Below are 12,206 nucleotides of genomic sequence, written 5' to 3'. Positions count from 1 at the left end.
ATTGTGAATAAAACCTGGGAGATTTTTGGCCCCCGGATGCTATCTTCCAATACCATCTCATTAGTCACAGTTAAAGAAAGGGTGACTTTGGAGAATGAGGGGTGCTGCAATTGTTATTTCTCATATTATTGAAACACTGTTTTTAGGGAAAAAACTCTCTTCCTTTAAACCCCTTAAAGGCCCAAAGAACTTTTAAATCCATTTAGTAGAATATTCTCGTGATCGACAAAGTTGAGCTTCTGCTCTTTAGGTGTCTTCTATACACTTTCTTCTTTTTTTTTGAGATAGAGTCTTGTTCTGTCACCTAGGCTGGAGGGCAGTGGTGTGGTCTTGGCTCACTGCAATCTCCGCCTCCCAGGTCCAAGCATTCTCCTGCCTCAGCCTCCTGAGTAGCTGGGATTACAGGTGGCCACCACAACACCCAGCTAATTTTTGTATTTTTTTTTAGTAGAGATGGGGTTTCACCATGTTGGCCAGGCTGGTCTCGAACTCCTGACCTCAGGTGATCCGTCCACCTCAAGTGATCCGCCCACCTTGGCCTCCCAAAGTGCTGGGATTACAGGTGTGAGCCACCACGCCCAGCCAAGCTTCTGCTCTTTTGGGTGCTTTCTATACACTTCTATACACCTTCGTACACAGGGTGCTACAGACATTTCATAATTAAGCAGGGCTGTCTTGTTGACTACCTCCATGCAGAATACAACAGCAGCAGCACCTCTGGACTGCACAACACGGCAGCTCTGCAAACAGATCTGGACTGGTGTAGTAGTATGGCTGCCGCTGAGGCGGGAAAAACACTCCAGCCCACACAGATGTCATGTCATTTAAATATATGTGTTTGCTGGACATGTTTGTTGGTTTGAAAATAATGTTAAGCTGAAGCAGGGGTATACCCCATTAAAGTTTCAAACAATCTGGCTCCTGAAGTGTCCCAGATCCACAGAGTTAAAACCTAAGTATTTCAGGGTAAGATAATCTAGAGGCAAGGGCTCTGAGGTCAGTGATGACCACAGATCTTTAAAGGATAAAGTGCTGCTGGAAAAGTCAAGTAAGAAGGAAATGGAGTTAGAAACATTTATAGAATTTCAAGGTAAAAAAGATCTTACCAGTTCAACCTCCCCATTTTACAGACCCAGAGAAGTGATGTGATTTGCCTAAGATCACACAGCTGGTCCCTGGCAAAACTAGGTGAGAATCCAGGTCTTTAATCCTGAGCACGATGCTCTACTCGGTAGATCAGTGTTTTTCTAACTTCTTTGATTTTTCGACTTAGCAGCAGAACCCTTCCTCTCCCTCTCGAAATTAAATCTCTTGTGGATCTCAATATGTCAAACGGATAGCAGTAATGGGTTATTAGTATACTCTTCCTTTATGAGTTAAAATGTGTATCTTTGACCCAATAAAAAGCCAAAAATGAGACTGAGTGAATCAAAGTTTTACAGATAAGGTTATGAAGGCTAGTTACAGCCTTAGCCACCAAATTATTTCTGTGTTTTGCTTTGGTGACACAGTGTTGAGAAAATCCTGTTACATGCATAAAGAAAGCAAAGGAGAGCAGTTTCCTCCCAGTTCTTGACCACTGCAGGCAAGGCAGATGCAGCAGCAGCAGCCTGAGATCAGCACAAAACTACCCAGCAGCCTGAAGCAAAGCACCAGTGGCCCCCAAGGGGTTCCCATTTGGCCAAGACCACACTCAAAAGCTCCTTTCTGCCACCCACATGAGTGAAAGGTTGACAGCAAGGCGGGTTTTCCTAACAGTTTCAACAATAGTTAAATTAAGTTTAAAAAGTGACACTAGGGGCAAACATGCAGAACCTTCTCCGTGGGTTTTGAAGAACATGGCATGAAACCATGATGCTAGAAGAGACCCAGGCTCTCAAACTTCTCTGTGCGCTCCTCCTGCTCCCGTGCAGAGTCCAGCCTGAGCTTTCTATTTGCAAAATGCAAGACACCGGGACGAACACCTGTATCTTAAATCCCCTTGAGAGTGGGAGGGAGGGAGGACCCGCTCTTGAGCTGTCTTGAACCTGAACCCTATGGGATGACATGATCCATGGTGGGATACATCCTCAACAACACTCTTGTGTTCCCTTAGTGCCACCCCCCACCAACGGCTACGCTCTAAAAACATACCCCAGTGCCCTGCTGCCAGGCCCCTTTCTTGGAGGTGACACGGTGCATATAGCAAGGGAGCCTGTATATGATCAATGGTGCAGCTGGCCCAGTGGTCATCAGAAATAAAATTCCAGTTAAGAAGCTCCAAGGAAGGCCAGCACCAGAAAACAAGCGGATGAGAATAAGTGAGGCAACAGCTGCAAAGGCCTTTGGTGTTCTCAGTCAACCCAGGGCTTTGCCTCCATATTCAGCGCTGTGCCAAGTCACGCAACTGTCATCTAGGTACCTGGAGACCCCCTTGAGGCTCAGCCTCACAGGTATCTTGCGTGTGTGTCTGCACAATCCTATTTGGACAGCACACGGAAGGGATGCAGGGTTATCAAGGACAAGCTGAAATAGGCTTCAGACACTGATCTTCATGGGCCAGGAGGGCTGAATTTAAGAGGAAGAATGGGATCTCAGGATTCCCAGCCAGCCCTGTTCTCAATGTTTCACCCCTTTGGGCAGCAGAAAGGACTAGGGACCTTCATCCAGCTCTGCCTTCTCCTTGGGAACCTGACATTCTGGGTGAGCCCATTAACCTTGAGGGGCCTTTGTTCCTTCCCCTGTGACACAGGACAGAAGCTATGTCCCATTCTGGGGGCTGATGGGATGGTCAAATGAACAGGTACATGTGGAAAATCTCAAAAAGATGAAAGTGCCATATGAATGTGTACTGCTGGAAAAGGAGGCAGACTGGTGCAGAGAGCCAGCCAGGGTTGTGATGCCCGACTAACCTGGGTTTGAATCCTGGCTACTCCACATATTTACTTGTTAACTTATTTACTTACTTGGAACATTCGCTTATTCCAAAAAGTTATTTAAAGTGGCTCGCATACTAGCGACTGTAGTTGTGTGGTCTTGGGCAGTTTAACTAAGTTCCCTTAGCCTGGGTTTACTTATCTGTGAAATGGGGAAGAAAAAAAGATTGTTATCTCACTGCAGTTTTGAGGAGAAACAAGATTGGGCCCATCATAGCATCTGACATGCGGTAGGACTTGATAAATAATAACTCTCTTACCATTACTTTGCAGAGGCACATGGAACAGCTAGCGCATTTAAATGAAAGAGGACAACAGAACCGACAGTCTACTGGCAATTTCCCAGAACATTTTGTTTTACTAGGGGAACATCCTTGAAAGGAAATTCTTTGTTTCTTTTTTTTGAGATGGAGTTTCGCTCTTTTTGTCTAGGCTGGAGTACAATGGTGCGATCTTGGCTCACTGCAACCTCCGCCACCCAGGTTCAAGCGATTCTCCTGTCTCAGCCTCCTGAATAGCTGAGATTACAGGCACCCCCTACCATGCCCGGCTAATTTTTGTATTTGTAGTAGAGACAGGGTTTCGCCATGTTGCCCAGGCTGGTCTCGAACTCCTGGCCTCAAGTGATCCACTCATCTCGGCCTCCCAAAGTGTTGGGATTACAGGCGTGAGCCACAGAGGAAATTCATTTTTTGAGTCTGTATCCAAAAAGATAAGAGATTTAGACTGGCCGCAGTGGCTCACGCCTGTAATCCCAGCACTTTGGGAGACTGAGATGTGTGGATCACTTAAGGCCAGGAGTTCGAGACCAGCCTGGACAACGTAGCAAAACCCCGTCTCTACTATAAATACAAAAATCAGCCTGGCATGGTGGTGGGTGCCTGTAATCTCAGCTACTCAGGAGGCTGAGGCAGGAGAATCGCTTGAACTCGGTGGCGGAGGTTGCAGTGAGCCGAGATCACATCACTGTACTCCAGCCTGGGCGACAGACTCTGTCTCAAAAAAAAAAAAAAAGATAAGGAATTTAAAAATGCTAAGCTTCTCCATGCAATAGTGAGCTTCTCAGTAAATATGACCAGCCCACAGGGTGATCCAACGAACTACCAGTGTTTATTAGAAAGGAATGTAGCTCAAAGACATAAAATGTGGGGTTTTAAATTGGCAACTTTAGAAAAGTGTTACTTGAGACTCAAGAAAAACCCTCAATTCTTTTTTTGTCGAAATAAAAGTAAAATGGAGAAAATCATCTCCTGGTTTTGTGCCTTGGGGGAAGTTAAAAGCCTGGTCTTTATGAAGTTTTGGATCTGATTCCAGTTGGAGGGGTCTAAGGAATCCTGATCGCCTTTCCTCACTGCCTCAAACACAACAAAACACACTGGTTTTCCCCAAGCCTTAAAAAACAACTACATCTGAAACCAGGTCAAATATAATTTGCTTGGGACAGCTTGTGAAAGTTGAAAAGGCAAGAATGGAACTTATCTGACAAAGATAGAAAACATGGAAGAAAAAAGTGGCTGGGCATGGTGGCTCACATCTGTAATCCCAGCACGTGGGAGGCTGAGGCCGGTGGATGGCTTGAGTCCAGGAGGTTGAGACCAGCCTGGGCAACACAGTGAGACCTTGTCAATATAAAAATTAACCAGGCATGGTGGCGCACACCTGCAGTCCCAGCTACTTGGGAGGCTGAGGTGGGAGGATTGCTTAAGACTGGGACAGAGCTCAAGGTTGTAGTAAGCTGTGATTGCACTACTGTACTCCAGCCTGGGCAACAGAGTGAGACCCCGGCTCAAAATAATGATAATGGTAATAGAATTATTATTAGGTTGGCATAAAAGTAATTGCGGTTTTTGCCACTAAAAGTAATGGCAAAAACTGCATTTACTTTTGCACCAACCTAATAAAAGAGTGGGTCCAATGGCACTGGGGCATCATTTTCCCACCTCCAGCACGTGTGTCTTGGGGTGGAAAATTTTAGAGAATTCTAAAGCAGACATCCATTTCATCTGGGGGAAAGGGCTGTGGTTCTCACCACAGGCGCTTAACAAATGATTGCGCCAGCTTTTAAGGCATCCAGTATTTCAAGTGGTTACTGCACATTTTCCTCAGAGACAAAGCTGTTGTCGCTAAATCTTTTCCTCAGGATTTACATTTAGAAGTTGTGGCTCATAGGATCTCGAGTTCTTTCTTCTTCTTTTTTTAAGGGGAAAATAATCTTAAATTGCAAAGCTGCTGGAGGCTTTTAACTTTTCCAAAGAAAGAAGTTTTCAAAGTGATGTTAACAAAGCCTTGAATTTTCCATGAAAAATAAGCAGATAAAGCTCCTGCTTGATGTTCCAGGGCAGAGCTATGACTTTTCCTGTAATTGTCACATTCTGGAAAAGACCAAAATGCTGACCTTGCATAGCGGACTGTGGGACTGCAGCGAAGGGAGCAGCTCCTTATTTCCCCTGGATATAAATATTTTCATATGCTGTGATAGGGGGCCCTCTTGGGTAAACAAATAATTCCACGATCTTGGAATAAAAAACTACATTGCTTCAGGGATCTCCTAACCTTCTCAGTTTTCCCCAAATATCTGTCTGGCAAATGTACACAAAGAATTTTCCTTAGCAAGCCACTGGAAATTTTATATTCTCTCTGCTCCTTTTCACTCCAGGTCACACTGCTCTCCTGTCTGGAATGTAAAATACATCTCAAGATGTAACAGTGAAAAGGAAAACCTTAATGAAAACGTCAGCTGCTGCAAATGCAGGGCCAATAACCAAAGTAACCTGTTGTTGTGCTTTTAGCAACACATTCTCTTTCCTTGCTGTTTTGGCATTATTTTATATTTTGGTTCAATGGTCTCTGTCGTAATAAAAAAAAATCTGCTTATTTCACACGTTGGGTGGGTAGCTTACAAGAACTCATGTGGAAAGGGCCATACAGACAGTTCAGGGAGACAGCAGTTAAACTACCTAAGGCAGATGGTGGTAGATTCCATTTTTAAAGGTTTCTGTGGACAGATATCCAAACCTCCCTTGCCAAACACTTCTTCCCTTTTTTTTTTTTTTTTTTTGAGATGGAGTCTCACTCTGTTGCCTAGGCTAAAGGGCAGTGCACAGTCTTGGCTCACTGCAACCTCCACCTCCTGGGTTCAAGCAATTCTCCTGGCTCAACCTTCTAAGTAGCTGGGATTACAGGCGCACGCCATCACGCCCAGTTAATTTTTGTATTTTTGTAGACAAGGGGGTACGCCATGTTGGCCAGGCTGGGTCTTGAACTCCTAACCTCAAGTGATCTGTCCGCCTCGGCCTCCCAAAGTGCTTATAGGTGTGAGCCATCACGCCCAGCTCACTTTTCCTTTTGTCCAAGCAAACTTTTCCTTACTGTAACAGAAGTTCCCTTACATTTGTTTATGGAGTTCAAAATTATAGGTTAGTCAAATGAATGATAAATCTAGATGATCTTACTAAAACAGGGAGTCTATTTAAAAAAAAATGATAGGCATGTGTAAAGAATCAATAGAATCTTAATGTGGGTATCTGATAACTCTCTTTTCTTGGTAGTGACTTCACACTCATTGCAAATAGAATTATTCATGCTACAGCCTAGTCAATTATTCTAATATCTCAAAATGCAGGCACTGTTATAGACTTAAGTAATCCCATGCTAGATATATATGTATGCAAGTACATATATATATGGTACTCCTATTTACATGCATTGTTACCACACACATTAGAAAGTGATTTGTTTTGGGACTTCATTTCTGGAATATCTCTCGGAGTCTCTGTAAAAACATACTTAGATCTGACTCCCAGGAGAAACAGCAGCACTGAGTTACTTGGGGACAGTGACTGTCACTATAAGGAGAAGAGAAGACCAATTACAACCTTCTGCCTTGACAACTCAGTTCATTTAGGAACGTCTCGAACAGGGTTTGCGCTCAATAAACAGCTTGCTGAATTTCACAGAATATAATTACTTTTATCTTTCAAGTGTCCCTGTAATCCACTCCATTAATCTTCATTTTAAATTGGGCTTCCTTTCTCTAAGAAGCCATGTGGTTCCCCAAGCCCTGGACTCCTTCTATGTGTTCACACTGATATAGATGCTACAAAGCTCCTTGGAGCCACACATGACCTGTGTCCTTCCCAATGGACGACCCCATTAGAAGTATGAGAGATGGCAGCTCTTAGAAAGTGGCCTTTGGGGCCCAACTTTGGCTACCGTTAGACTCTTACGGGTACAGGCATTCTAAAGCCAAGTCTACACTGGCCACTAAGGAAAGCTGGTCTAGGAAAGGCAGGGAAGTAATAAAAGGAGTCCACAGGAGGTATGTCTGGGCCAATTCTTAGCCACCCAGAATATTCAGGCAAGACTTTGTTTCATGAAAGTAGCTCTTTCTAGGGAGGGGGATAGCTAATTTTCATACTTGAATCTTTCAACACTTCTGTGAACCTATGGAAAACAAAAATAATTGCGGGGGATGTGCTAACTGGAGTAGGAAGTGATAAGATGGCAGTCCCAAGCTTGGGCATGCTAATAGAGACAGGTGACAGGGCTAGGGACAGGGGACCTGGTAGAACATTGTATACAAAGTCCTTCTGTCTGAAAGCCCATGCCCCAGTTCTTGGCCAGTCTGCCCCATAAGGGGCAGTGAGACTTGAGTACAGCCTGGGGCTACCTGGTCTGGACCTGTGCTGTGCAGTGGTGGGGAAATAAACTGGGCTCTGGTTACTGGGCTGGGGCCTTCTAGAGTGGAGCTAAGCTATGAAGAAATACCCAGGAGTGGGCACCAGTGTGTGTGTGCATCTTAAAATAGGGGTCTTAAGGTGGCAGACCTCCTCTGGTTCCGCCGTGGCTGCTGCCATCTGGCCCTGGAAAGCCAGGTGCCCATAGTCACTGGTCATTTGTGAAGCCAGTCCTCCCAACTCCTCCGGGTTAGTAACCGACTTAGTCATCTGGAAAAAGAAAACAAGCAAGACACACACACACACATACACACAGAGAAACGCATGAGAACCATGTGTTAATATCACTGGAAGCCAAAGGGTTTCATTCACTTTTAAGCTCCTGAGGGGGTGAAGGCCAGGCCTTGCATTTGGGGCTAGATGCTGGAGAGGGCAATTCAAGCCAAGCCCATGCTGCATTGCACACAAAAGGCCAGAGCCCTCGCAGGGCCCCGCTCAGGCCATAGATTCTGGTCGGGCCCAGTGGGCACATGCTCAGCGTTCGGGCTGTGCAGCTTGGAGCCAGCGCCCAGGGCCCACCCTCTGGCAGGTGAATGTGCCAGCCCCTCGCCAGCGCAGCCCTGGGGGGTCACCAGAGGAATTCCCCCTAGAAACCCCCAGGAGGCACAAGCCCTATGCGATTCTCACCCCTGGGCCAAGGCTTCTGTCGGGGGCTGATCTGGTCTCTGGGTGCCCTGAAGCAGGTCCCACCCAGGTGAGAGAGGGCATGAGGACAGGGCTGTTAAGAAAACCATGAATGACAAGTGCTGGATAAGTCAGTGTTTTAAAGGAAAACACTCATAGAGGATACAGCTTTGCAGTAAATTTGTGCCAAAGAATGACAAGGTTTTAGCCACAAATTTAGTTAAGAGTAGTGTGTAGCCCACATGGTCAAGTTCTGCCTTTATTATGAAGATACTCAGGATTTTTCTCTGTTTCATTGACTGATGCATCTCAATTATCTAAGGCAGCTGGCATGCTAGTTTCTAGTGTTTCCTCTTCCTCTGGACAAAAATACCTCTAAATTCTCACAAAAGCAGTTTTAATCTGCCACCCAGACGGGTGTCACTGTCCCTCATCAAGGGGCTCCCCTCCTGCTCCACCTCCTCTTGCTCTGGATAACAATACTGTCTCTTTCTTTGTGGCCTTTTAAGACCTTGATTTTAAACAGCCTTTTAAAATGTCTTTTGAATGACTCTCCATCCATCAAGGCAGGACAGGAATGTCCACCCTAAGGCATGTGTACAAGGACACGTCCCAGGCTTCAGGCTGAGATGTGGCCGCCAAGGAACGCACACTGAGCTGCACGAGAGTGAGTGTTGCCACGTGCTGCTCCACTGCGACCTGCCAACAGGTACACTGGGAGTCTGGGCATCCTGACGGGGTGAGAAGGGCCTCTTTCACACAAAGAGCCAGGCCAGTTATCTCAGGAGTGGCCATGCAGCCTGAGGCTCAGCTCCTTAAGCTCATGGACACCCAGGGTCAAGCCAAGGCAGCTCAGGACCTGGCTCTGGAGACATTTCAGAAACACCGTGAGGCTGCCCAAACATGACTGCTGCTGCACTGTGCTTCCTGCTCAACAGGAATCTGTGCTGAAAGTCTGCTGGCTCGGACTAGGATCCGTCCTCCATGCTCCCCTGAGAAGGACAAGACTGGGCTCAGCTCCAGTTTTTCACAAAACACTGAGATGGGTGTACCATTCCCCAGCCCGAATTCTTTTAAACAAGCCTGGCACAATCACAGAGTTTCCATAAATGAATGGCAGCAGCCAGGGATGACTTTGTGGTCCAAGCTCAACCCCTAGTGGACACATGATTACATGACAAAACCACTCAGAGGGGACCTGGGCACAGCAACCACGTGGTGGCTCATTCTGCTCACTTCAGCGAGGAAGGCCCATTGATTTCTCAGCCCAGGCTTATGTGGCAAGTATCAAAGAGGCATCTTTCGAACTTTTATCTTACGGCATCTGAGCCTTTAAAAGTTGGGAGAAACTTTTTCTATGGACTCCTATCAATTCTTTGAAGACAACATTTGTCATCTTTCGTATAACTGCTTAACATATCAGATAGCATTCACTATCTCTCAATGCCATTTATATCTAAGAATCTATATAATACAGTTCTAGTTGCATTACATTTTAGAAAAACAAACAAGCAAACAAAAAAACAAAAACCAAACCAAACCAAAACATTACCTCCAAAAGTTGTATGCCTTCTACTGTCGGAATTTTTTTTTTCTTATTACATAACCATACTGTTTCATTTTGCCTGAAAGACTGGCAATACCTTATTTTCCAAGTATTATAACTTGATTTCATCAGATAATGTCATCTCTGTTCTATTTTATCCCCAAATATCTTCTCTTGTACTGTTATTTTAATCTACTAAAAACACCTCAAGTCCTTCGTGAGGTGAATAAGATTCTCCCCCTTTCTCCTTAACTACAAATTCCCTGCTTTCCCCCGTCTTTTCATTTTCTCTCCTTCCTTTGCTCCTCTGTCCTCATGCCCAAGTCTCAGCCATCTTTAATTCCCTCTTGCAGCTTTTTCATGAGATAAGAACTGCAGCAGACTGGGGCTACTGGACACAGGCAGCCAGAAAGACCACAGATAAAGGACAGAAGCTGGAGCCCCCGAGGGACTAGAGAGTGATCTGGGCTCTCTCTCTGACACAGATCTGGGATTTGCAGGCTCAGCGGCGGCAGTGGATAAAAAGGCAAACAACAGTGGGGAGGGCAGCTCTCTTCCCTCTTACCATTTCCTGAGCTGTCACCGCAATGGCTTTGGAGTATTTAACCACAGTCGTCTGATAGTCGACAAATGTTCCCTTTGGTTCTGGAGGAGTGCCTTCATCCAGCTACAGAGGAGAGGAAAAGAATCCAAAGGTCATAAGAAGCCTGCTGAAGTGTAGACTGTATTTACGAGAATTAGGAACTCTGAAAAACAGAGAGGGCCTCATAGATTCTTTCGCCCAGTGTCAACTCAATTACCCAACTTGTGCAATAAGGACTTCAACAGAAGGGCACATAAGGCATTCAGGGTACATGGCAAGGAGAGGCTCCCAGCCTTGCCTGAGAGGAGTGGGAGGCCTTCCAGAGGAGTGATGTTTCAGCCAAGTCTTACCAGGCAAAGAGTCTGCCACATGTAAAAGGTGGGAAAGGCATCCCAAGAAAAGGGAACAGAATTCACGTACATGGAGGCGGGAGCCAGCCTGACACTTCTAGGGAAGCGCAAAGTGCCAGAAGATGAGGTGGGAAAGGAGGCGGACTCTCCATCAGGAAGCACTTCCTGAGGAATGGTCGAGTCCATGGCTATCCACGGAACCGTTCTTTATGAGCACAATCGGGGAACAGAAGGGATTAGAAGCACTAGGAATAAGTTGTTGCTCACCTGACTATAAATGCAATAGGAACTGAGAGAAGGGCAAGATCACTGTGGGGTGGAAGAACTGAGACAATGGGACTATGTCCCTTGAAGGCTTGGGGACATATTGGTGTAGGAGATTTGTATTCAAAATGTGTTTCCAAGGCTTGTGAATGAACCTCGGGCTGGTTACTTAAACTCTGATCTCTAGTCCTTCAGTGGTAACTTCCAGGCATCACATGGTTACAGTAAAAATCAACACTACACCTGGTCAAGAACTATATACAGGAAGAGGAGAGAATGACCATAATGAAGATGCTGATGATAAAGATGATAACGTCAATGATGAAGAAACAGGCAACCCATCTTCACCACCACCATCCTCACCATCACCACTGGTTGCTGAATGGTATTGCAGGCGAAGAGACAAAGTGAACAGAAATGAATACAGGCAGAGTGAGTCTAGTGAGGTCATCCTGACCTGAACAGGAGGGGGCTGTTGACAGCAGTGGGAATGAGGCTGCATCTGTTTTATAGAAAACCTTGAAATCATGACGACAACAGTGGGATCTGGGGTAAGCAATGACGTATTTGAGATTTCCCTGGCAGCTCTGTGCCATAAAGTTCAGAGTCAGAGATGAGATTGCGGCCAAGTGGTCAATTAGGAAAATGTTAGCTGGTATCTTCAGTGAGAGCTATATGTCATGAGCAGGCATGTACTGCACTGTGAGTGAAAGGAAGGCATCACTGTGGCCTATGCGTGATGTGGCTGCATAGCCCAGCATATAATTTTCACCAAACTATTAACACAAACTCCATACTAGACTTTTTTAGCTTTCCCTATTAGGCAGATAGATGCTGTATCCCCATCACGGCACGGGGGCCCTGCTAGTCAAAGGAGACTGAATTGCATGCTCATTCACTTGCTGTAAACTGACTGAACATCTTCTAAGCCTCAGGCCACATGCTAGGAGCTTGCATGTGAGATGTGACATCACTACCAACATGCCAGGATGCTGGAGCTGAAGGGCAGCTCAGAGTTCTTGGCCAGTGGCCACCAGCCAAAGAACCTTTAACTAGTCTGAGGACAATGGGAAAAGAAAGAACAAAGTAGTGACTAGGATTTCAATTTCATTTATTCGAAAGAACTTCCCTTTACTCTGAGAGTACAGCCTTCCTCCTTTTGTGGGTGCTAACATGACCTTTCTTTTA

At 45.6% G+C, this 12,206-nt stretch overlaps 1 protein-coding gene across 16 annotated transcripts in view; it reads right to left on the bottom strand.

The window, feature by feature from the left end:
* TLN2 (talin 2) overlaps positions 1-12,206 on the bottom strand; it is a 450,464-nt gene that overhangs the window by 49,724 nt on the left and 388,534 nt on the right. For 14 of the 16 annotated variants that reach the window (XM_024349234.3, XM_063794170.1, XM_024349245.3 and 11 more), the window contains 2 exons: positions 10,387-10,488; positions 7,742-7,861 (listed from right to left, as the gene is read on the bottom strand). In XM_024349234.3, the coding sequence (XP_024205002.2) occupies positions 7,742-7,861; positions 10,387-10,488 (222 nt within the window). The remainder of the gene's footprint in view (positions 1-7,741; positions 7,862-10,386; positions 10,489-12,206) is intronic. The other 2 variants (XM_054666988.2, XM_054666990.2) reach the window with 1 other exon arrangement.

Source organism: Pan troglodytes, chromosome 16 (genome assembly GCF_028858775.2).
Source record: "Pan troglodytes isolate AG18354 chromosome 16, NHGRI_mPanTro3-v2.0_pri, whole genome shotgun sequence".
Classification (NCBI taxonomy): Eukaryota; Metazoa; Chordata; class Mammalia; order Primates; family Hominidae; genus Pan; species Pan troglodytes.
This window is presented reverse-complemented; position numbering and strand designations above follow the sequence as displayed.